The sequence below is a fragment of the Coenobita brevimanus genome, chromosome 11 (assembly GCF_032717465.1).
Source record: "Coenobita brevimanus isolate Jiangsu-jjx chromosome 11, ASM3271746v2, whole genome shotgun sequence".
NCBI classification, from domain to species: Eukaryota; Metazoa; Arthropoda; class Malacostraca; order Decapoda; family Coenobitidae; genus Coenobita; species Coenobita brevimanus.
Window position 1 is genome coordinate 9,314,096 of NC_136964.1, and position 27,437 is coordinate 9,341,532.

Below are 27,437 nucleotides of genomic sequence, written 5' to 3' on the forward strand. Positions count from 1 at the left end.
CCCACTCTTGTAATACGCCTTGGTATGTAGAAATGTGCTCTCTCTCTCTCTCTCTCTCTCTCTCTCTCTCTCTCTCTCTCATTTTTTCCTTTTTGCTATTCGAAATTGTGCTTAGTTTTTTTTTCCTTCTTCATGATGATGGTGATGATAATGATGATGGTAATGATGATAATGATAATGGTGATAATAATAATAATGGCGATGATAATAATGATGATAATGATGGTAATGATGGTGATGGAGACGATAATGATGTTGATGATTATATTTTGATGATTATTTATTTTTTTGATCATCAGGGCTGACAGTTGCAGTGTAGACCCAGAACACGATGGTCTGACAGCCTGGGGAGAGGTGAGTGAGTGGGGGAGTGGGGAGGGAGAGGGGGAGTGGGGGAGGGAGTGAGAGGGGGAGTGGGGGAGGGAATGAGAGGGGGAGTGGGGGAGTGAGTGAGTGGGGGAGTGGGGAGAGAGTGAGAGGGGGAGTGGGGGAGGGAGGGAGTGGGGGAGTGGGGAGGGAGTGAGAGGGGGAGTGGGGGAGGGAGTGAGAGGGGGAGTGGGGGAGGGAGTGAGAGGGGGAGTTGGGGAGGGAGTGAGAGGGGGAGTGGGGGAGGGAGTGAGTGAGGGAGTGGGGAGAAAGTGAGAGGGGGAGTGGGGGAGGGAGGGAGTGGGGGAGTGAGGGAGTGGGGGAGTGAGGGGGTAAGTGGGAGGGGGTGAGGAGAGGAGAAGAACAGAGGGATGGGGAGTGTGTTGAGAGGCAGAAAGAAATGTTAGGAGAGGGAAGAGTGAGAGGGAGGGAGTAAAGTGAGGGACCCTGGGGAGTGAGAGGGAGGGAGGAGAGAAAAGGAGGAGGGGAGAAGGAGCAGAAGGGAGGAGTGATCTACGTGAAAAAAGCTGCAAAAGGACGAAAATCTGGGCCAAGCTAGTGTAATATAAAGTGTGATCTGTTGTTATAACTCAGCATTCTAGATGGAGGGATGGCAATTTTAGGCCAAGATAAAATAGACAGGGTATAGATTGTGTACTGTTATATCCACATCACCTATTCTCTTCCTTACGTATCAGCTAAGGTGTGTAAGGGGTGTGATAAGTAGAATAAATCGCTTAGGAAGAGGTGTTTGGTAGATACAAGCTTAAGTCTCATCCTTACAGATAGTAGTGAAGGAAATGAACCGTCTTGGGATGCTGGTTGCCTTACGTATCAGCTAAGGTGTTACAAGAGGGGTGATGAGCAGAATAAATCGCTTAGGAAGAGGTGTTAGGAAGATAAAAGCCCCAGTCTCTTCTTTACAGATCGTAGTGAAGGAAATGAACCGTCTTGGGATGCTGGTTGACCTCTCACACGTATCAGCCGAGACGATGAGGGACGCCATCTTGGTCAGCCGAGCCCCTGTCATCTTCTCTCACAGTAATGCTCGTGGAGTCTTTAACGCCTCCAGAAATGTACCCGATGATGTTCTGCAGGCGATGGTGAGTTGTGGTGGTGGTGATGATGACGATAGTGGTGGTGGTGGTGGTGGTGGTGGTGGTGATGATGAGGATGACGATGATGGTGGTGGTGGTGGCGATAATAATAATAATAATAATAATAACAGTGATGATGATAAAATTAACGCTCTTCCCGTCTCTCCCACACAGCCTAGTAACGGTGGATTGGTAATGGTAACCTTCGTGCCTGACTTCCTAACAGACAACGAACAAGCAACCATCCAGGACGTTGTGGGTGAGTAGCAGGAAGTGACGTCAGAGATATGGCCGTGTAAACAGGAAGTGACGTCACAAATATGGCCGCCGTCTAAAAAGAAAGTCTATCTATCTATAGCCCGACGCCCTAATCCCGCAAAGGGTGGCCGCAGACAAAGCGCCTCCAAGTCGCTCTGTCACCCACCATTTGACTACCCTCCCCCCAAATCACCCCCCTCCCTCATATACCTCTCAACTCCATCCCTCCACCTCATCCTCGGTCTACCCCTCCCTCTCCCTCCCTCCGCCTCACCTACATATACCCTCTTAGTCAGTCTTTCATTCTCCATTCTCTCCACATGCCCAAACCACCTGAGTATTTCTCCTAATCTTCTCAACCACATCCACATCCACCCCACAACGTTCCTTCACTTCTTCATTCGTCAACCTGTCCCTCCATGTCACTCCACATGCTCCTCTCAAGTAACTCATTTCTACTGCTCTCACTCTTGACTTGTTCCCCTCTTGCAAGGTCCACGCCTTGCTTCCATACGTCAGGGTAGGAATCACAATACTATCGTGCAGTGACGTCACAAATATGGCCGCCGTGTTTACATATTGGAGTTTCCCGCCAAAATTTTTAACCTTTCACTCCGTTGCTATATTTTCTCTTTTCTCCTTTTTATCTCCCAAAAATCTATAATTGAACTTAAGAGATATATTTTTTCGAGCTAGATTTATTTATTTATTTATTTTTTAACTGGCGGGGGACGATATAGCTATCATTATCTAATTTTTCCTTAATTTGACCAAAAACTGACCTCGCTCCTGTGCAGCTGAGTTATGGTGATGGTGGTGGTGATGATGATGATAATGATGGTGATGGTGGTGGTGGTAGTGGTGATGATGATGGTGCTGGTGGTAATAATGATGATAGTGATGGTGTTGGTGGTTGTAATAATGGCGATGATGATGATGGTGGTGATGATAATGATGTTGATAGTGATGTGCTTGTAATAATGATGATAATGATGGTGTTGGTGGTCGTAATAATGATGATGATGATGATATTGATGACGATAACTGATGATGATGGTAATGTTGTTGGCGATAGTAATAATTATGATGAGAATGATGATGATGATGATGATGTTGATGACGATGACAATGATGATGACGATGATGTTGATGACGATAACGATGATAATTATGGTGTTGGTACTGATGATGATGCTGTACCCCTCCTCACTCCTAGTTAGTCTCTCCACAGCCCATCTCAACTACATCCGCAGCATAACAGGGCCAGACCATCTTGGGATAGGAAGCGACTTTGACGGTATTAGGAGGTGAGTTATAGAAATACTTAGAGGAGAGTTGGCACCGTAATTGATGATGATGGATGATGATAAATGTCCACGCCGATCATAATAATGATAATAATAATAATGATAATAATAATAATAATAATGATATTAATGATACTACTACTACTACTACTTCTTCTTCTTCTACTACTACTACTACTAATAATAATAATAAAAATTGAAAATAATAACTAATTATTTACATCTAATATACTATAGCATTAGCCGTGTGTGTGTGTGTGTGTGTGTGTGTGTGTGTGTGTGTGTGTGTGTGTATCTTAGGCAGCCAAAAATACACATTCAAATCGCATCAAAAGTGGCACAAAAATCGCAACAAAATCGCTGATGTGCAAAACCTTGGTCCCATCACGATTGAAAAACTTTAACTATATGTAATGAGCGATCACATTTTGACCAAAAAACGACGCTCCAGGCCCCGGCATAGGATCTGCGTAGAATGTTTTGCCTGTAGCTATAACTAAAATATATTATAGCAGCGCGAGAGCCCTCCGCAGGAGCAAGTTCTCGTGGAGTCTTATTAACACTAACAGTAATACCCAACTTTCAACAATAATAATCATAACTCTGCCCCTACAACCACCCAGCGTGCCGATCGGACTGGAAGACACAAGCAAATATCCTTACCTCTTTGCCGAGTTGCTCCTTGACCCCACCTGGAGCGATGAGGACCTCCGGAAGCTGGCTGGACTCAACCTTGTACGAGTTTTGAGGGAGGTTGAGGAGGTAGGTGGTGGTGGTGGTGATGGTGGTGGTAGTGGTGGTGATTGTGGTGGTGGTGATGGTGAAGATGGTAACTGTCCACGTTGATATGATGATGATGATGATAATGATAATAAATAATGTTTCGTGAGGGTGTCATATAGATAGATAGATAAATAGATAGATAGATGGATAGATAGATAGACAGAGAGATCATTTTAGATACTGGACCCTTCACTTTTTCGTTCTGTTGTACACCTGGTTATAAAATACTAAATAAAATACTAATATAATCTTCAATCTGTACAGGTGCGAGACAGCCTAATGATAGATGAATAGATAAATAGATAGATAGATAGATAGGTCGATAGATAGATCATTTAAGACACTGGACCCTTCATTTTTTCGTTCTGTTGTACACCTGGTTATAAAATGCTAAATAGAATACTAATATAATCTTCACTTTGTACAGGTGCGGGACAGCCTGATGATAGATAGATAGATAAATAGATAGGTAGATAGATAGATAGATCATTTAAGACACTGGACCCTTCACTTTTGCGTTCTATTGTACTATAAAATGCTAAATAGAATACTAACATAGTCTTCACTTTACACAGGTGCGGGACAGCCTGATGAGTGAGACTCCCTACGAAGACAATATTCCACCTGAGGATTTAGAAGGACATTTGGACTGTGTCAATCCCTGGGCCTTCCCGTAGGCCACACTGAGCCCATTCTGAGATCAAGGGGCTCTCAGATCCAGGGGGCTCTCAGATCAAGCCTCCGAGATCAAGCCTTTGAGATCAAGGGGACTGAGATCAAGCCTCTGTGATCAATGGAGCTCTGAGATCAAGCCTCTCAGATCAAGGGGGTTCTGAGATCAAGCCTCCGAGATCCGGAAACTTTGAGATCAAGCCTCTGAGATCAAGGGGGCTCTGAGATCAAGCCTCTGAGATCAAGGGGGCTCTGAGATCAAGCCTCTGAGATCAAGCCCCTGAGATCAAGGGGCTTCTGAGATCAAGGGGACTGAGACCAAGCCTCTGAGATCAAAAGGCCTCTGAGCTACGTGGAATAAGCTGCAAAAGGACGAAAATCTGGGCCAAGTAAATGTGATAAAACTATAGATTTCACCTTTAATTACACCACACCTGAGAAAAGTACACAGGTGTTTGATGTACACCTTCTCCCTCTCGCTCTCTCTCTCTCTCTCTCTCTCTCTCGTAAGGGGTGGCCAAAAATAAATCGCCTCCATGTCACCCTGTCATGTCATCTGTCTGTCCTCTCTCCAACTCATTCCCCCTTTCTCACACCTCCACCCCATCTCTCCCTCTCATCCTCGGTCTCCCTCTCCCCCTCTCCATCTCACTTATATCCACTCTTCTTGTTAGTTTCTCACTCTCCATGCTCTCCACTTGGCCAAACCATCTCAAAGTATTTCTCCTAATGCTTTCTACCACATCCACATCACCACAACGCTTAATTTCCACATTCGTCTGTCTCTCCACATACTTCCACATGCTGCTCTGAGACACTATACTCCTTGCACCTTAACTTGGCCCAGATTTTAGTCTTTGTGTAGCTTTTCTCACGTAGCTCAGTGGCAGAAAATACAATACTACGGCTCCACATCCCTTCCACAGCACTTCTTCGTGACTAGTATCATATTCTAGTGTTAATCTATTACAACTCAGCACTGAAGATGAAGAGATGGCAATTTTGGGCCAAGTTAAAGTGAAAAGAGCATAGTTTCTCTCTCCTGACCAAAACGCTCAGTGTTACGCTTGATATAACAAATGTCAGTGAAGAAAAGGAAAATCTATCTATCTACCTATCTATCTATTGCCAGACGCCTTAATCCCGTAAGGGGTGGCCACAAACAAATCGCCTCCATGCCGCCCCGTTCCCCGCCATTTCCTTGCCCTGCTCCCGGTTCACACCCCCCTCTCTCACATACCTCTCCACTCCATCCCTCCATCCCATCCTTGGCCTCCCCCTCCCCTTCCCCTCCTCCACCTCACTCACATACACTCTCCTCGTCAGTCTCTCACTCTTCATCCTCTCCACATGGCCAAACCACCTCAATGAAAATGAGAAATGATATTATATTATTATTATATCTTTCGTCATATTCTGCTATACTCTGTTCGCTTTTCCTTGGTCTGTTCTTCAATGCTGAGTAATGACAAAAAACTACGATGACGCTAGTCACGAAGATGTGCTGTAAGATGGATGTAGAGCCACAGTATTGTCTTTTTCCGCTACTGATCTACGGGAAAGAAGCTTCAAAATGACAAATAATTCCTCCTAGTAATTGTAAATAAATTATCTCTAACAAAATAACTAAATAGCTAAATAAAAGACTAAATACTTGATGTTTTAAGAGGGGTCGTTACTGAGTAGGGACGAAGACGTGGTGTATGTGAAGGGTTTTGGCTGTGTTGAATAGTACTGGGAATTTCCTTATGCAACAGCTAATATTTGCGTGGGTTGTGTGTGTGTGTGTGTGTGTGTGTGTGTGTGTGTGAGACAGAGAGATGGGGAATACAATCCAGTAATAATGATATGGCTCAGTTATATTGCATATGTGTGTGTGTGTGTGTGTGTGTGTGTGTGTGTGTGTGTGTGAGAGAGAGAGAGAGAGAGAGAGAGAGAGAGAGAGATTAATTTATGAAAAGGTAATATATTGAGCAGACATAACAGATCAAAGAATGGACCAGCGAGAGAGAGAGAGAGAGAGAGAGAGAGAGGGAGGGGGCGCGCAGACCCCCTTGCGTCGTTCAATATTCAGACGGGGGCGGGAGAGGGGCAGAGGGATAAGGGTGTGTGTGTGTGTGTGTGTGTGTGTGTGTGTGTGAGAGAGAGAGAGAGAGAGAGAGAGACTTTGGTTACACAAATATTTATGGACTTTTAAGATGAGAGAAACACTAACATATACAAACATTGATAGATAATAAGGTAAAGAGAGAGAGAGAGAGAGAGAGAGAGAGAGAGAGAGAGAGAGAGAGAGAGAGAACCTCTAATAACGAAGTCCTGGTCATTGTCTCTCGCCATTTAATTTTGCTGCCCTTACTAACCCACTCTCTCTCTCTCTCTCTCTCTCTCTCTCCTGTGCAATTTAATATTACTGTTTGTGTGCCTTAATCCTGTTAATTGTATTACATATCTTATTTCACTCTACTTCTCTCTCTTTCTGGCTGTATGTCTCTGCATCTCTCTCTCTCTCTCTCTCTCTCTCTCTCTCTCTCCTGTGCAATTTAATATTACTGTCTGTGTGCCTTAATCCTGTTAATTGTATTACATATCTTATTTCACTCTACTTCTCTCTCTTTCTGGCTGTATGTCTCTGCATCTCTCTCTCTCTCTCTCTCTCTCTCTCTCTCTCTCTCTCTCTCTCTCTCTCTCCTGTGCAATTTAATATTACTGTTTGTGTGCCTTAATCCTGTTAATTGTATTACATATCTTATTTCACTCTACTTCTCTCTTTCTGGCTGTATGTCTCTGCATCTCTCTCTCTCTCTCTCTCTCTCTCTCGTAGTAGTAGTAGTAAACACAGACAAGACGATCTTGCCATTTTATTCTGTCAAACGTCGAGTGTGTGTGTGTGTGTGTGTGTGTGTGTGTGTGTGTGTGTGAGAGAGAGAGAGAGAGAGAGAGAGAGAGAAATTAACTCTTTTATTTCAGTGACGTCATATTCGTAATAGCCTTGGGTACATTGTGTGTGTGTGTGTGTGTGTGTGTTCTTACCTAATTGTATCTTTACAGGAATGAGTCAAGCTCGTACTGTCCCGTGTCTTAAACCATATTTATCGTACATATCCTTAAATTTGTGAATTGTTTTGGCACACACTATTTCATTCGGTAGTGCATTCCATTGATCAATTGCTCTGTTTGGGAAACTGAATTTCCTTACGTCTTTATCACTTCTCTTCTTATGCAGTTTTTTGCAGTGTCCTCTTGCTGATGCTTCTCCATATGTTAAGTAATCATTTATGTCTATTTTCTCCTTCCCTGATATGCACTTATATAGCATTATCATGTCACCTCTTTTCCTTCTCTCCTGTTGTGTTGGTAGATTCAGTTTATTTAGTCCCTTAAGCTTGGTACCCATCTTGTAGTGTGTGTATATGTGTGTGTGTGTGTGTGTGTGTGTGTGTGTGTGTGTGTGTGTGTGTGTGTGTGTGTGTGTGTGTGTGTGTAACAAAGCGCAGCATGTGTTTATGTGCGTCTAGGAGAAAAATACTTAAATACATCAGAGAGAGAGAGAGAGAGAGAGAGACAGAGACAGAGAGAGAGAGATTTAAAGGTGAAGAACAGGACTGGCACAATAAACACGTGAATAGGAGAGAGAGAGAGAGAGAGAGAGAGAGAGAGAGAGAGAGAGAGTTAAAGATGAGTATCGGATGAGCACATGTAGAAAATATATGAGAGGAGGGGAGGGAGGAAGGGAGAGAGGAGAGAAAAATTAAAGATAGATAAGGTAAGGGCAGGAAGGAAGGGAGAGAGGAGGAGGAGGGGAGGAAGAGTGATGGAGGTAGGAAGGTAGGGAAGGAAGAGTTGGGGAGAGAGGGAGGAGGGGAGAGAAGGGAGGAAAGCAGGAGGGGAGGGAAGGGAGGTAAGGAGGAGGGAGAAGGGAAGGGAGAGGGTGGGTAGAAAAACAAAATGGACGGGAAGGGAAGAAGGAAGGAGGGAAGGGACGAAGGGAGGGAAGAGAATTGAGGGAGGGAAAGAATGAATGTGAAAGGGTGAGAGATGAAGGGAGCAAGTGGATAGGAAATACAGGAAGGAAGGGAGGAAATAGGAAAGATGGAGAGGAGAAAACTAGAGAAGGAAGGGAGAACAGGGAGACTGGAAGGCAAGAAGGAAGAGAAGTAGTAGGAGTGAAGGAAGGAAGTCAAAGAGGGAGGAAGAAAGGAATCATGAGGAATGTAGGAGAAATGATGGAGGGTGGAAACAGAATAAAGGGAGAGGAAAGGAGGAAAGAGAGGAGAGAAATAGGGGGAAGAGAGAATAAAAAAGGATAGAATCTAAGGAAGGAGAAAAGAAGGAACAAGGAAAAGAGAAGGGAGGAAAACAGGATGAAAAGACAGGAAGAGGGATGAGTGGGTAAGTGGATGCGTGGGCCGTATATTCAGAACGGAGCTCAGTGACTCTGTGAGTGTTGGACGAGGAGGGTGTGACCGCTCCCGGAGGCCAGTGTGTTAAGGTATTGGTGGGTGGGGTTGTAGAGAACCATATCAGTGTTTTGTCTGTTAATGGTGACGTCGTACATGATGGAATTTAATATATATAGCGAGTTTAGTGGCTGATGCGAATATTTGTGCTTAGGAAATTCATAAAAAACGGTTTTTTAACATATTTGGGGATCAATGGATCAGTGCTTGAATCCCAACTGCGTGTTTTTAGCCAGTTTTCTGAAACACCTAATGGAATTTAAAGATCTATCTATCTATCTATCTATCTATAGCCCGACGCCCTAATCCCGCAAAGGGTGGCCGCAGACAAAACGCCTCCAAGTCGCTCTGTCACCTACCATATGATTACCCTCCCCCCAACTCACCCCTCCCTCCCTCATATACCTCTCAACTCCATCCCTCCATCTCATCCTTGGTCTGCCCCTCCCTCTCCCTCCCTCCACCTCACCCACATACACCCTCTTAGTCAGTCTTTCATTCTCCATTCTCTCCACATGTCCAAACCACCTCAGTGTATTTCTCCTAATCTTCTCAACCACATCCACATCTACCCCACAACGTTCCTTCACTTCTTCATTTGTCAACCTGTCCCTCCACATCACTCCACATGCTCCTCTCAAGTAACTCATTTCCACTGCTCTCACTCTTGACTTGTTCCCCTCTTGCAAGGTCCACGCCTTGCTTCCATACGTCAGGGTAGGGATCACAGTACTATCATACAGCGACTTCTTAACTTCCATACTCACCTCCCTATTTCTCATCACTGCTTTCAGTGTACCAACAACCTTCCTTCCCTGCTGTACCCTTTCACGCACTTCATCCCCCAAAGTTCCATCCTTACTCATCACACTACCCAAGTACTTGAATGCACTCACATTCTCCATATCCTCACCATCCAACCTCACTGCACACTCTGTGACTTCATTCCTCTCAAACACCATAACTTCACTTTTGTTTACATTAACTTTCAGCTTCCTCCTCCTACACATTGTCCCAAATTCATTCACCAAACCTTGCAACTCCCATTCATCTTCACTCAGCAATACTGTATCATCAGCAAACAGCAACACCGGAAGCTTCCAAATCTCACCCTCATTCATTAAGGCCAGCCCCACATCCACTGCCCTACCTTGCACCTCCTTTACAACCCCATCCATGTATATATTAAACTGCCATGGAGACATCACACAACCCTGTTTCAGTCCCACATTGAGATCAAAGAACTCACTCAGCTCACCATCCACTCGCACCGTAGCCCTAGCTCCCTCATACATACTCTTCACAGCACTCAACAATTTCCCCTCCACTCCATATAATCTTAATACCTTCCACATACCTTGCCTATCTATTCTGTCATAAGCTTTCTCCAAGTCCATGAAGGCAGCATACACTTTCCTTCCCTTCTCTAGATACTTCTCCACTAAACATCTTAGAACAAATATCTGATCTACACACCCTTTTCCCTTCCTAAATCCCCCTTGTTCTTCTCCAACTAGCTCCTCTGTTATATGCCTAACCCTATCAATGAGTATTCTACCAAATATTTTACCAGTCACACAGTCGTTAAAAGCCTGTGTGAACGTTTGTCCTTAGGAAAATCATATATACAGGATTTTTAACGTCTTTAGGTGTATACAAATAAGTGCTGTAATCCTACCATCGTATTTTAGTTAGTATTCAATCCTACATAATTAAATAAAAGGTAATATAATACGTAGTGACTGAAATGGACGTAAGTGATTAAAAAATTATGTTAACGTCTTAAGGAAACAGTGGATGTGTTTTTCACCTTTATCGTGTTTTTAGTCGAGAGAGAGAGAGAGAGAGAGAGAGAGAGAGAGAGAGAGAGAGATTAAATAAATAAGTGTATAAGTGTCGTAAACAAAACTATGATCAATTTAGACGAGCGAAATTTTTCGATTGTGTGTGTGTGTGTGTGTGGAGAGAGAGAGAGAGAGAGAGAGAGAGAGAGAGAGAGAGAGAGAGAGAGAGAGAGAGAGAGAGAGAGAAATAAATGTATAAAAGCGAATTTTCTGGATTTCTTACGTCTGGCAGTGGGAAGTCAACAAGAGAATAAATACCCGGGAGGATAAAATTACACCAGGGCGATGTTTATGTGTGTGTGTGTGTGTGTGTGTGTGTGTGTGTGTGTGTGTGTGAAATGTAATGTTAGAATATAATGTTAGAATATTGTGTGTGTGTGTGTGTGTGTGTGTGTGTGTGTAATATGTAATGTTAGAATATTTTATGTGTGGGTGGGTGAGTGGGTGGGTGGGTGTGTGTGGGTGTATGTGTGGGTGTGTGGGTGTGGGTGGGTGTGTGGGTGAAATGTAATGTTAGAGTATTGTGTGTGTGTGTGTGTGTGTGTGTGTGTGTGTGTGTGTGTGTGAGAGAGAGAGAGAGAGAGAGAGAGAGAGAGAGAGAGAGAGAGAGAGAGAGAGAAATGTGATTTTAGAATATTGTGCGTGTGTGTGTGTGTGTGTGTGTGTGTGACAGATAGACAATACTAAAATACCATATGACAGTGAAAGGCCAGTGAAATGCAATTAGGGAGATAGATAGATAGATAGACAGATAGATAGATAGATAGATAAATAAATGGTACATAAAACACACAGTTATTCTAACCAAAATTCCATCCAATATAATACAAAATTTCTCACTCAGCGTAGTCTTTTAAAGGTAACACTACATTAAGTGAGTGGATGGTAGGCGCTCCATCTACATTTCAAAACTCTACGTACGGTATTTCAAAAGTTGTCGTTTGGGAGAGAGAGAGAGAGAGAGAGAGAGAGAGAGAATGACATGGCTCTACATTCTTTCCATAGCACTTCTTCCTGACTAGCACCATATTCTATTGCTAATCTCATGTTACAACCCAGCATTCAAGATGGAGGGATGGCAATTTTAGGCCAAGTTAGAGTGAGCAGATTATAGGAACACTGGCATCCTATTCCTTGCCTGTTTAGTTTAAAAATTGTCGTTTCGTTTCGGTACGTTATTCCAAAATTTTTCGTACTGTCACATTGAAACTTCCTACAGTATTTCAGAATTCTTCGTCTACCGTCTTAGAGCTACGATCATAGTGTATTGACTTCTGTGTATTGGATTTACGTTTATACACTGCCTACCTTACCACGCTTTCACCCTTGCACCCTACCCTGCCACGCTTCCACCCTTGCACCCTACCCCCTTCCACGCCCCCACCCTTGCACCCTACCCCCTTCCACACCCCCACCCTTGCACCCTACCCCTTCCACACCCTCACCCTTGCACCCCACCCCCTTCCACACCCTCACCCATGCACCCTACACTTCCATACCCCCACCCTTGCACCCTACCCCTTTCCACACCCCCACCCTTGCACCCTACCCTTCCATACCCCCACCCTTGCACCCAACCCCCTTCCACACCCTCACCTCTTCACCCTACCCCCTTCCACTCCCTCACCCTTGCACCCTACCCCTTCCACACCCCCACCCTTGCACCCTACCCCCCTCCACACCTCCACCCCTTCACCCTACCCCCTTCCACACCCCCATCCTTGCACTCTACCCCCTTCCACACCCCCACCCTTACACCTAACCCCCTTCCACACCCCCACCCTTGCACCCTACCCCCTTCCACACCCCCACCCTTGCACCCTACCCTTCCACACCCCCACCCTTGCACCCTACCCCCTTCCACACCCCCACCCTTGCACCCTACCCCCTTCCACACCTCCACCCTTGCACCCTACCCCTTTCCACACTCTCACCTCTTCACCCTACCCCCTTCCACTCCCTTACACGTGCACCCTACCCCTTCCACACCCCCATCCTTGCACCCTACCCCCTTCCACACCCCTACCCTTGCACCCTACCCCCTTCCACATCCCCACCCTTGCACCCTACACTTCCACACCCCCACCCTTGCACCCTACCCCCTTCCACACCCCGACCCTTGCACCCTACCCCCTTCCACACCCCCACCTTTTGCACCCTACCCCCTTCCATACCCCCACCTTTGCACCCTACCCCGTTCCCCTGCCTTCCATAACTCCACTGTATTGATTATAAGAATATTTGGCCATGAGTTTGACAAAAAGAATTTCAGTACATGATTTTTATTTTAACTCTTCTTACTAACATATATCTAACTATTTTATACATGTTCTAATTCTAATTCTAAGCAAATGTGACCATGATCCGTATTTTCGTCGTTAAGAAAGCTCCCTGACACCTTTTCTTAAGCGATTTATTTTGCTTTTTACACCTTACTGGAATATTCTGTTATGTAAATCCTTCTATTATCGTCATACTCTGCATAAATAACGTTCTAAAAAGGCTACTAACTAAACTTATCCCAATATAAATCGCTAAGGAACAGGTGTTAGGGAGCCTTCTTACCCCACGTGCTGGAGGGGTTAAGGAGTACCCTCTCGTAGTGAAGGGGCCTAAAGCGCGATATGCCACTACGAATTCAATATAGCGGCCGTATTCTCCCTAACTCCTTTTCCTCGCCGATTTATTTTTGAATATGGCTGGCTTATATTCTTTTCTACGTTGTATATGCAGAGTATGTTGACAAGAATTTAAGTAGTACGGAAGAAGACGGCAAGGTGTAATAGGCAAAATAAATCGCTTAGGAAATGGTGCTAGGGAGCTTTCTCAACCGACGAGATGGAAAATTAACCTGTTATACTCCATTTTTTTTTTAATGCAAGGAAGAAGGAACCCAAGGCCAGGATCCCATATTTTCATCCTTTTCCAGATTATTTCACATATATCAATGTCAGAAAAGGACAATACTGTGGCTCTATATCATTTTTGTTAGCACTTCTTCGTGACTATTTTATTCTAATGTTAATCTGTTGAACTCAGCAATAACTCAGGTGGAAAGATGGCAATACTGGGCCAAGTCAGAGTGAAAAGAGTATAGTCGGAGGATTTCTTTGTTCTCTCCTATAGGCTATTCATTTTTAGATTTTCGTAATAATGCCTCTTTCCCGCATCTCATTGGCAGAATACTACGGCTCTATATCCTTCCCGTGGCACTTCTTCGTGACTAGCATTGTATTCTAGTGTTTTGCTACAATTAAGCATTCAAAATAGAGGATAATTTTACGCCTACAGTTTTTTCACCTTAACTTGGCCCAGATTTTCGTCCCCCCCCCCTTTTTTTTTTTTTAGCTTATTCACGTTGATTAGTGGCGAAGACAATAAGGCATTACATCTTTCATAGCACTTCTTCGTGACTAGCATCATGTAAGTTCCTTCAGTCTTTCAAACGCAGTGTGTCCAGGCATCTCAAAATGAACGGATCTTGAATTTGGCTCTGTTATCTTGTTTTTGTTTTTTCTTGGAGGGAACAATTTGCGGGCTTCTGGCCTTTGGTTCCTTCTTCTATCTATCTATTGCCAGACGCCTTAATCCCGTAAGGGGTGGCCACAAACAAATCGCCTCCATATCGCCCTGTCCCCCTCCATTTCTCCGCCCTGCTCCCAGCTCGCACCCCCCTCTCTCATATACCTCTCCATTCCATCCTTCCGTCTTCCTTGCATAAAAAAAAAAAAAAAAAGAATCAGTTCCTCATTCAAGACGGAGGTAGCAGTGTTACACCAATTTAAAGTGAATAGACTATACTTCGTGTTGGAAAATTTTTAGTCAGTTTTTTGGCTTCATTGATGGATATGTTTAGAGGACGCAGGTACACGGTCAACGATTTATTTATTTATTTGTGACTTACGAGAGAGAGAGAGAGAGAGAGAGAGAGAGAGAGAGAGAGAGAGAGAGAGAGAGAGAGAGAGAGAGAGAGAGAGAGAGAGAGAGAATTCATGCCTAACTCTCGCTCGTATTCTCGTCAGTTCAGGAAGCACCGTAACATCTCTTCCTTAGCTATTTATTTGTTTATTTGTTTATTTATTTGTGACTTACGAGAGAGAGAGAGAGAGAGAGAGAATCCATGCTCAACTCTGGCTCGTATTTTTCGTCAGTTAAGGAAGCACCGTAGCATTTTTTCCTTAGCTGTTTATTTGTTTATTTATTTGTGACTTGAGAGAGAGAGAGAGAGAGAGAGAGAGAGAGAGAGAGAGAATCCATCCTTAACTCTTTAGCTTATATTCTTGTCAGTTGAGGAAGCACCGTAACACCTCTTCCTTAGCGATTAATTAATTTATTTATTTATATTTTTCTTAACTAGTTGCAGGGATTAAGGATCGTATTCTTGTCAGTTAAGGAAACACCCTGACACCTCTTCCTTAGCGATTTATTTTTGGTTATGACTGATTAACATTCTTTTGTACGTTGTTTATGCTGAGTATGGCGATATTGGAAGGATTTACGTAACACAAAATAGGACAGTAAGGTATAATAAGCAAAATAAATCGCATAGGAAAAGGTGTTTTGTTAAATATCCTTTTGAGCGTTATTTATGCAAAGTATGGCGATATAGTAAGGATTTATGTTAAACAGGACAGCAGGTTGTAATAAGCAAAATAAATCGCTTAGGAAAAGGTGTTGGGACGGTAAATATACTTTTGTACGTTATTTATGCAGAGCATGGCGATATAGGAAGGATTTACATAACACAGATTAGGACAGTAAGGTATAATAAGGAAAATAAATTGCTTAGGAAAAGGTGTTGGGACGGTAAATATACTTTTGTACTATTTATGCAAAGTATGGCGATACTGGAAGGGTTTACGTAACACAGAATAGGACAGTAAGGTGTAATAAGCAAAATAAATCACTTATAAAAAGGTGTTAGGTTGGTAAATATCCTTTTGTACGTTTTTTATGCAGAGTATGGCGATAGTGGAAAAATTTATGTAACACAGGACAATCAAGTGTAATAAGGAAAATAAATCGCTTAGGAAAAGGTGTTAGGGAGCTTCCTAAACGAAAATACGGGTCCTAGTGTCTGTTGTGCTTCAGGTGACGTCATACTGCAGGCGAGTTACTGAGAACACATATAATAGCCATGAGATCGATGCCCGGTACAAGAAAGAAAAACAGAGAAAAATATAGCAGTTACCCCCTCCTGCCAAGCCAACCAAGGCCCGTTTTCTTTCAAGCATGTCGTTGTTGATATGACATTGATTAACAGTGATTGTTGTAAAGGTAGACTGAATGCTTATACAATGAAAGAAGGTGGTGGGTTTTTATTATTATTATTGTTATTATTATTGTCATTAATATTATTATTATTATTGCTGTTGTTGTTCTTGCTTCGTTTCGTTTCGTTTATAAAGGCTCCAACATGCTTCCATGCGTCGACCTTGAAATAGTCTTTATGTAGCCCTTTTGTCTACCTGTAACCTGTAGTCTACCTGTAATAGTCTACCTGTAATCTATAGTCTACCTGCAATAGTCTACCTGTAACCAATAGTCTACCTGTAATAAACTACCTGTACCGTAACCTATAGTCTACCTGTAATAGTCTACCTGTAACCTATAGTCTACCTGTAACCTATAGTCTACCTGTAACCTGTAGTCTAAATAGCCCTGTAGACTTTGTAGCCCTGTAACCTGCGTGTAGCCTGCCCTAATAGTCGAGGGAGTTGTATCACCGAATTGGGCACACACGCTCATATACATACATACATACACACACATACTTACTGTACATACACGCACAGTTACGTTCATACATACTTACATATATACGTACATATATACAAACATACATACACGCACATACATTCATACATACATACATATACATACATACATACATCCATACACACACACACATACTGTACATACATATATACATACACACATACATTCCTACACGCACACACACACACACACACACACACACACACACACACACACACACACACACACACCTACAGAAAGGGAGCTGTATACGCACACAAGCAAACACATACACAGGAAGACATACATACATGCATACAGACATGCATACATACATACACACACAGACGGGGAAAACAGACTTACACATATACCTCGAAATTAAGTACACACATACACCTGTACACATACGCATATACGTCAGAAAAACCATACGCACATAGTTACACACACGTGGAGAAATACGCACACACTCAAAGGTATACACATATTTACTTCGTGTGTGCGTGAAGCCTGTATGTAGCTTAAAAGTAAGAGGAGTTTTTATTACTGAATTATCCTCTTGTATTGTTTTTACACACGCACATATGTATCCTACACACACGCACAGGACTTTATTTACGTACACAACATTACAGACACAGGGATATATGCACATAACACGCTCATGCACACATATGGGCTCAAGGACAGACACACACACACACACACACACACACACACACACACACACACACACACAGTATGACACGGTAGAAATAATATTGTGTAAGAATGTTCAAGGTCGGGGTATTGTACTCTCTCTCTCTCTCTCTCTCTCTCTCTCTCTCTCTCTCTCTCAGTTTATGTATGTGCATATATGTATTCATCTTCCTGTCCATCTAACTATGTGTCAATATCTATCTGTCTCTCTTCTCTCTCAGTATATATATATATATATATATATATATATATATATATATATATATATATATATATATATATATCTATCTATCTATCTGTCTATCTATCTATCTTCTCTTATGGAAGGCTCCTAGCACAGTGACCTAAGTAATAGAAGAATTTTATCAATATTTTTCTCAACCACTCACCACAAAAACTTAGCAGAATAAAATCGTCTGCCTGAAGAGAAAATACACTGAATAATCGTCTTGCATAGTGAATAAGACATGGGATTGGGGAGGGGGAAGGAGGGAGGGGGGAGGAGTGAGTAAATAAAGGCGTTGGGTGGTTTATGTAGGGTGTTGTCAGCTGGTGGAATATGGCAGCAGCTTACATTCCATAACCAAACACATTTCTATACTCCTTTCACTCCACCTTGGCAGATTGGGATGGTTTGAAAGGATGGGACTGGAGTGTGTTGGTGTTGTGATGAGGAGGGGTAGATTGGGATGGTTTGAAAGGATGGGACTGGAGTGTATTGGTGTTGTGATGAGGAGGGGTAGAATGGGATGGTTTGAAAGGATGGGACTGGAATGCATTAGTGTAGTGATGAGAGCGGGTAGATTGAGATGGTTTTGGCATGTGGAGAGGATGGAGGTGACAGCTGAGTGCGGAAAGAGAGAAGTGTGAACATCGGAGATAGGGTTACGAGAGGCAGACCGAAGAATACCTGGGACGAGGTAGTAGAGTGTGACCTCAGGGATAGGGATCTGAACAGAGAGGCAGCCAGAGAGCGAGCAGAGTGGAGCACCGCTATAAAGTGACCAGGGACGGCGTATGCATGTTGGAGCCTTTATTAACGATACGATACAATACGATAAACGATGGTAAATAATCATACCTAGTAGAATACCTCATTCGGCGTGGGCGTAGAGACTGAGGGAGGGAGAGAGATTTAAAAAAGTCGATGGCTTTGTAGGTAGGGAGTTGTCAGGCGTTGAATTGCGGGTTAGATATGCATGACACGCCACACACGCGCTGCAGTCCTTAGATTCTTTTTCCTTTCTTTTTAAGCGTGAGAAATATGGCTACTGGTAAAAGGTTAGAAGCAAACCTTATTTAAAATACCTGTAGTTATACCTGAGAATCATCATCATCAATCATCATCATCATCAACAACTAAAGCAACAGCAAAGAGAACAATATCATCATCATCATCATCATCATCATTTTTTCGTCTCCTCCTCCTCCTCCTCCAGAAACAAGGAAGGAAAAAAATAAGTGCATGAAAGACGGTTTATAGTGGGACCAGGTTCATTGCATTAGAGTGGTCGTGCTCTCTCTCTCTCTCTCTCTCTCTCGTGGAATAAAATCGTCTGGAAGAAGCAAGACTAAACCATATCACTGACATCCCCGCGTCTCGTCATAATAAAATTCTCTCTACGTCCTTGCCTGTATGGAAGTCTTGAGAGAGAGAGAGAGAGAGAGAGAGAGAGAGAGAGAGAGAGAGAGAGAGAGAGAGAGAGAGAGAGAGAGAGAAAGAGACAGAGAGAGAGAGAGAGAGAGAGAGAGAGAGAGAGAGAGAGAGAGAAACTGCTCTTGTCTTGTCTTGTGAGCATCCTTATCTGGCGTCAATCCAGGGACCATCTTCCCCTGGGCTTAGGAGGCTCTTATCGACATTAACTGATACACACACACACACACACACACACACACACACACACACACACACATATGTGTATGTGTATATGCAGAGAGAGAGAGAGAGAGAGAGAGAGAGAGAGAGAGAGAGAGAGAGAGAGAGAGGTGCTGTTTTGATATTACCACACTGATCAATAAGACAGTTAGATAGATAGATAGATAGATAGATAGATATTGTTTTGATCGAAGGATGGATAGTTATGGATAAATCAGTTCTTTAAATATCCCAAGTACCCTTACCTGATAGAGAGAGAGAGAGAGAGAGAGAGAGAGAGAGAGAGAGAGAGACTGGGGGGGTGGTTACAAGTGTTCCTAAACGCACAAGGATAACGACCCTACCTAGAGAGGCTTTACGACCTCTCGCCTCCCTTGTAAAGCTTAATAATCCCTCATGACCACACAAATCCTGCCTGGTAATCCTCCCCCTGAAATCCCCCACTATCTATCTATTGCCAGACGCCTTAGTCCCGTTAGGGGTAGTAAACAAATCGCCTCCATGTCGCCCTGTCCCCCGCCATTTCACTGCCCTGCTCCCAGCTCACATCCCCCTCTCTCATATACCTCTCCACTCCATCCCTCCATCTCATCCTTGGCCTCCCCCTCCCTCTTCCCCTCTCTACCTTGCTCACCTACACTCTCCTCGTCAGTCTCTCACCCACCATTTATAATACTAGAAATATATAATACCTACTCCATTTATGATACTAGGAATAATGTAGAATGAGTTTAGAAGTAATATATGTTATGAAATCTCTCCACTTACCCTAGTCTTTCAAAAATGACACAGAATTTTAGAAAGAAGGAATTACCTAAGAAGAATAGAGTTTGTTGCTAAATGATGGTTTGTTAAATAGTGGTGATTGGTGGTGGTGATGGTGGTGATGGTGGTGGTGGTGATGGTGGTGGTGGTGGTGGTGATGGTGGTGGTGGTGATGGTGGTGGTGGTGATGGTGGTGGTGGTGGTGATGGTGGTGGTGGTGGTGGTAATGATGGCGGTGGTGATGGTGGTGGTGGTGATGGTGGTGGTGGTGGTGGTAAAGAAGATGATAAAGATGATGGTGGTGGTGGTGGTAATGATGGTGGTGGTGATGGTGGTGGTGGTGATGGTGGTGGTGGTGATGAAGATGATAAAGATGATGGTGGTGGTAATGATGGTGGTGGTGATGGTGGTGGTGGTGATGGTGGTGGTGGTAATGAAGATGATAAAGATGATGGTGGTGGTGGTGGTGATGGTGGTGGTGGTGATGGTGGTGGTGGTAATGAAGATGATAAAGATGATGGTGGTGGTGGAGGTCGTGGTGATGATGATGTTGATTGTGATAGTGGTAGTTGTAATGATGATGATGATGATGGTAATGATGATAGTGGTAATGATGATGATGATGATAATGATAGTGGTAATGATGATGATGATGATGATGATAATGACGTCTTCTCACCCCACAGGCAAACAAAAACAAGATAAAACAAAAAAGAAAAAATCAAGACAGAGGAAGATCGACCAAGAAAGTCAAAGAAGAAAGTCTGAGAGAGAGAGAGAGAGAGAGAGAGAGAGAGAGAGAGAGAGAGAGAGAGAGAGAGAGAGAAAGAAAATCTAACATAACAGTAAGGGCGTCTGGTTGAGAGAGAGAGAGAGAGAGAGAGAGTAGGATCGATCGTTGAGGAGTGGGAGAGAGGAGGTGTGGCCTCTCCTTCCCTCCATCCCTCCCTCCATGCTCCTCCACTGTTGCTTCTCTCTCTCCTAACCTCATCCACCAGACCCATCAATCCAAGGTAAGTTCATGAAATTCTGAATAAGTGAGAAGTTGATTTTTTTATTTTTTTATTATTTTATTATTTTTATATATTAATTATTTTATTATTTTTTATTAATTTATTATTTTTATATATTTATTTTATTATTTTTTACATGATATTTCAGTCGTTTCCCCCTGAAGTGACCTAAGTTGACCTGAAGTTGACCTAAGTTGACCTGAAGTGACCTGAGTTGACCTGAAGTGACTTGAGTTGACCTAAGTTGACCTGAAGTGACCTAAGTTGACCTGAAGTGACCTAAGTTGACCTAAATTGACCTAAATTGACCTAAAGTGACCTAAGTTGACCTAAGTTGACCTAAAGTGACCTAAGTTGACCTAAGTTGACCTAAAGTGACCTAAGTTGACCTGAAGTGACTTAAATGAACTTGAAGTGACAAATGAACTTGAACTAAAGTGACCTATGTTGACCTGATTGCAAACAGAGCGCGCGTCACTCCCATATACCTTGCGTCTGGCGTTGCAGAGGAAAAAAAAGGGTCCACGCCACACGAATGATTGAATAAATTAGTGAATGAGGTAAGGCTAGTGAGAGAGAGAGAGAGAGAGAGGGGGGGGGAGGGGGAAGGGAGAAAGAGAGGAGAGAGAGGGGAGGGAGGATGGAAAGGAGCAGTGGAATAACAGGAGAGGAAGGGAGGAAACAGAAAAGGAGGGAAAGGGTTTTTGAGAGAGAGAGAGAGAGAGAGAGAGAGAGAGAGAGAGAGAGAAAGAGAGAGTGAGATAATCAAGTTAGTGTGTGTGGAGGAATCGTCCTGTGGGATATTTCGTGACTGGTTAATCGATACTTCGGTCCAAAGTCCATTTCAGCTCAATTATCGAATATGGGATTAGCGGTATTATCGTCCTCTCCGTAACACCTCTCCCTTAGCGATTTAGTAAATGTTAAAGCTCAGTATCCTTTTGTTAGTAATTCAAACTGCGTCAGTAGCAGAATTGTACATAATTATTTGAATGTGTAGCACCTCCTCCTTAGCAATTTAGTCCACGTTAAGCTTCATAATCCTTTTGTAAGTAATTCAAACTACATTAGTATCAGAAATACAAAAATCAGACATACATAAGTACTATAAGTGGCTTTGGAGAGTCCGTAACATCCCTTCCTTATGAAGAAAGAAACCTGTACTTTACACAGGAAAAATCATCCAATATATTACCACTATGCCGGGAATCGAACCCGGGACCCAGGTGAGAGCCAGGCAGCATACCATTACACCACCACCAGGCAAATGTTATTACACATTGTCACAATCTTGTACCCTGTGTACAGTACAGGTTTCTCTCTTCATTCTGACTTGCCGTAAGTGCTTGGGATAGATTAAAAGCATCTACTTGCCCGAGTGCCAGGGGGTTAACTCATCCTCTTGATGCCCACAGTGGGGGCGGAGGGACGTTGGTTACAAGATTGTGACAATGTAAGTTAACTTTTACCTGGTGGTGATGCAGTGGTATGCTGCCTGGCTCTCACCTGAGATCCGGGTTTGATTCCCGGCATAGTGGTAATACATTGGATGGACCCCTTCCTTAGCGATTTATTTTACGTTAAGCCTCAGTACCCACAAATGTTAGCAGTTCAAACACTTCTTCCTTAGCGATTAATTTTGTTAATATCAGAAATACGCAAGTACTATTCTATGTGGCATTGGAATGTCCGTAACACCTCTTCTTTAGCGATTTATTTTACGTTGAGCCTCAGTATTCTGTTGTTTGGTAGCAATTCAAACTGCCAATACCTACAATAATTTCAAAATATAAAAAAAAAAGAGTGCGTAACACCTCTTCCTTAGCGATTTATTCACGTTAAACCTCAGTATTCTGACTCTGCCAATACCTACAGTGATTTTAAAATGTAAAAAAAAAAAAAAATAATAATGCGTAACACCTCTTCCTTAGCGAATTATTCCACGTTAATTTCATGATATAATACGCCAAATAAATCACTAAGTCTCTCTCCTCTCTCTCTCTCTTCAACAGGCAAAGCTGTCAAGATGCTGTCAGTGGTGTGGATAGCGGTTTTCTTCCTCCTGTCTTCCCCTGGTCAGTCACAATCCCATAGTTAGCCCTTGGGAATGTTTTGATTGTGTGTTTATAATTTTATGCTTGTTATAATGTTTACTTGGTGTATATGTCTCTCTCTCTCTCACTCTCTCTCTCTCTCTCAATAATTCAGTGTCACTAATTATTACTACGCTTCTCTTCCACACACACACACACACACACACACACACACACACACACACACAGGGGAGGCCAGAATCTGCTACAACTGCACTGGTGATTGTGTTAGGGACTCTGAAGAATGCAAAGGCTCGTGTACCACCTCCATCCCAGAATTAGGTGAGTTGGCCCATATCTATATCTATCTCTCCATCTATTTATCTATCTATCTATATCTATATCTATCTCTCCATCTATTTATCTATCTATCTATATATCGTACTATCCTTGTCATATTCTAACCCTCTCATGTCTACCTCACAGACGGCCACGAATTCCTCCTTTCTTTAATAACACTTCCTCATCATTCAGTCCATCTCAAGTCCTCCTGTCATTATATACTTACTATCCTTGTCATATTCTACTCATTATATCCTTACTATCCTTGTCATATTCTACTCATTATATCCTTACTATCCTTGTCATATTCTAATTATATACTTACTATCCTTGTCATATTCTAATTATATACTTACTATCCTTGTCGTATTCTAATTATATACTTACTATCCTTGTCATATTCTAATTATATACTTACTATCCTTGTCATATTCTAATTATATACTTACTAGCCTTGTCATATTCTACTCATTATATACTTACTATCCTTGTCATATTCTAATTATATACTTACTAGCCTTGTCATATTCTAATTATATACTTACTATCCTTGTCATATTCTAATCATTATTACTATCCTTGTCATATTCTAATTATCATACACTTACTATCCTTGTCATATTCTAATTATATACTTACTATCCTTGTCATATTCTAATTATCATACACTTACTATCTTTGTCATATTCTAATCATTATTACTATCCTTGTCATATTCTAATCGTTATTACTTACTATCCTTGTCATATTCTAATCATTATTACTATCCTTGTCATATTCTAATCGTGATATACTTACTATCCTTGTCATATTCTAATCGTGATATACTTACTATCCTTGTCATATTCTAACCTTCACTTGTCCACCCCGTAGGCGGCAACGAAATTCGGAGCTGTATTGAGGACACCATGGACGCGGGGTGCGTGAGTAAGGTGATAGACGGTGTTAACCACAAAGTGTGCTACTGTAACACGGAGCGATGCAACCACGCCACTACCTTCCATCCCACGCCACCCTCCCTCATGTACCTTATGTTAATTGTGCCTCTCCTGGCCTTTAGGTTGCGGTAAAGGACTGCTGACTCTATTCCTGATCCTGGGTCCATAGTTTCGTAGAGTGAGGGTTACTAACACCTTTTTCTTTGCGATTTATTTTGTGTGTTGGACCTTACTAGCCTCTATCACCTTTATTCCTCTGTACTATTAACACAGATTGCATAAATACGACTTTTCTTTGCGATTTATTTTGTATGTTGGACCTTACTAACCTCTGTCATTATTCCTCTGTATTATCAACATTGTATAAATAAGATTAGAGCAATTAAAATGGTACATGCAGAAATAAATTGGTATGGAAAAGGTGTTAGGGAACTTCCTTATCCGGCGAGAATACGGGCCTAGGAGGATCCCTGTAATGCCTTGGCCTCTTCCCAATGAGCAGTGACGAGTAGAACTGCATAATCGGAGTCTGCCGGATAATGCACACTAGTTTGATGAGAGTTAAGGAAATCTCTCCAAAAGCCACATAAAACGTACACAAAAGCCTCATAAAAGCCACGTAAATAATAGAGGAGGCTTTGTCTAACTCCTCCAGTTCTTGAAACCTCTCTAAAAATTGGATAAAATCGTCTAGAGGTAGCAAAGGAACAGGGCTTCAAATTTGTCAACATTACGCGGAGAGTTACTGAACAATTCCATACACTACAAAAGCAAATTTCGACCCATGTATTTCCTGGTATACAGAATACTAATACTAATGTAGAATACTTTACTAACACTAAAATAGAAAAATATTAAACTTTACTAACACAGAATAATACTAAACTCTTGTAGTATTCCACAAAATTGGTGTTTATCTGTACAGAATTTATAGATATTACAGTATTTCGACATTCTTCCTCTTGTGTTTCAGTATGTAAAGCTCAGTTATTCATTTATTTACTTATTCTTCGGTGCATCTTAGCTTAGGATTAACATTATATCAGACGTTTTTCTCATTTATTTTCGTACTTTAAAATAGCAAGTAATCACAGGGAGAGAAATGGTATCAATCAAAATACTTCTTTCATAGTGAGATAAACCTAGAATGCCTTTTACGATCAATTAATTTCCTTCTCTTCATAATGTTCCTGATAATTAACATTTAAACATACGGGTTGTCATATTTTCGTCTGTTTCTATAATTTTCAAACTTGAAGATTTTGAAGCATAATTAGAATCGAAACAGGAATTTGAAACTTACAATTAAAATCGAAACACGCATGGCAGTAATCAAATCTACAGAATCAACATGAAATACAATACAACCAGAGTGAGAACGAGTTGAAATTTTGGCGGGAAACTCGATGTCAAATGAAACTCGAGTTTGCAGGTGATATAGTTCAGAAACCATCACAAGTGTTCAGAGTGGATCAAATATATTTTCCGTACCAAGCTTACCTATAAGAATACTTGCTTACATTGTTTATAATTTGTATTAGCGAAGGAACAACGCCTTAGCCCTTGGAATATAAGTGTGTATGATGTAACGCTGTATCAGTAGGTAGGAAAGAAGTCCCACGTAGGTTATTGGGCAAAAACTTCACTATGGTACTTCTGTCATCCTCCAAACCATCGTTATTGCTATTAACTCCCTTGATTCGCATGGTTGGAGTACTGTAAAGGGGCGAACACCAGAGATAACTGTCAACCTCCCCTTTCCAGTCATGCAAACGTCCCTCAACTTCCTCCCAATCCTTCGAACGCTGGATAGTTTACCGCCGTAGGACAACTTCAGTCTGCAGTCTACCGAGTGTATATGTAGATGAGACTGGGGCTACAGCAGCAACAATACATGGCTGTTGATTCCAGGCTTTACTGTACCCTTTGTACTCTAACTTGGCCTAAAATTCAGTCCCATCTTGAATCATAAGCTATAACAAGAGATTAATACTAGAATATGCCAGTCACGAGGAATTGCTGAGGAAAGGATGTAGAGCAGTAGTACGTTCTTTTTTTTTTTACGATTAACCTGTGTGATTTAAGCTGCAAAAGGACAAAATTCTTGCCTAAGTTAGTGTAAAAGTATAAAAAAAATTACGTGTTGTGATATAGTCAAACAAATAACAGAAGTTAATGTTTCAGCGGTTGATTGCAAATATTACTAGAACATCAGTGTTTAAAATAGCCATACATCAACCAGTGTTAATATTACTGATACCGACTTGGCGAATGACAGACATACCATAGTGTCGGATATTGTAGTGTTTATGGCGGATATTGGCATGTTTATGGTGGATATCGAGTGTTTATGGCAGATATTGTAGTGTTTATGGCGGATATTGCAGTGTTTATGGCGGATAGTGTCGTGTTTATGTTTAATTTTAAGGTGATGTGTGTGTCTGCAATTTCATAATGGAACCTGTACAAAGCTTTGCTGGGTAATATTGTGTGAATATATTTTAGTCTTTTAAAACTGGTGGAGGGAACTACCTGATAAACATGCAGAGAATGTTGCGTTACTTGATAGCGAAGAGTGTAAATGCTGGGTGGAAGAGAGATAGGTTAGAGCATAGAGAGAGAGGTTAGAGAGATAGTTTAGAGCTTAGAGAGACAGTTTAGAGTTTGAATTCTTTTTCCTCGTTTTCTCTATATAGGCCGAAACATGAGAAAATAAAAAAATCAAGTACTCACCCGTCTCTCTCACCTAATATTTCCACTTATTATGTATCATCTACAGTGAACGGAATATTTACACAGAGCTTAGGGGCCTAGTAAATATCTCAGTAGCATGTGTTAAGGGTGAATGTGGGTAAGAGTAACGTGATGATTGTTAAGAGAGAGTGCCTCAAGATACGCTGATGAATTTATATATATTTAAGAACAGATGGTTATACTTGTGAAACCAGGAATGTAGAGGCCTGAATGATGTGTGTTTATGTGGTCTGTTCCACTGATATGATGTTTGATAGTTCCGTCTCCATGCACTCTTTCTCTGCACGGAAATCGGAAACGTCGAGATTTTTGGCGGGAAATTCAAATCTCGAGTGACGCGCTCCAATGTTTACGAGTCAACACAGATACAATATTTGAATTTCTCTGCAACTGTTGTGCACCACTGAATATTTATTTGTATGTGGAACTCCTGTAAACAATGCAACTGTCAATATTGCAACTTTAAGCGTAAG

At 42.1% G+C, this 27,437-nt stretch overlaps 1 protein-coding gene across 1 annotated transcript in view; it reads left to right on the plus strand.

The window, feature by feature from the left end:
- Window positions 1-4,488, plus strand: part of LOC145410902 (dipeptidase 1-like) — a 7,729-nt gene extending 3,241 nt beyond the window's left edge. Inside the window, exons 4-10 of the mRNA XM_080280958.1 lie at window positions 1-22; window positions 300-354; window positions 1,293-1,469; window positions 1,638-1,722; window positions 2,953-3,028; window positions 3,652-3,790; window positions 4,387-4,488. The exon at window positions 1-22 is cut by the window's left edge and continues 129 nt beyond it. Of these exons, the coding sequence (XP_080137084.1) occupies window positions 1-22; window positions 300-354; window positions 1,293-1,469; window positions 1,638-1,722; window positions 2,953-3,028; window positions 3,652-3,790; window positions 4,387-4,488 (656 nt within the window). The remainder of the gene's footprint in view (window positions 23-299; window positions 355-1,292; window positions 1,470-1,637; window positions 1,723-2,952; window positions 3,029-3,651; window positions 3,791-4,386) is intronic.
- The last annotated feature ends 22,949 nt before the right edge of the window (window positions 4,489-27,437 follow it).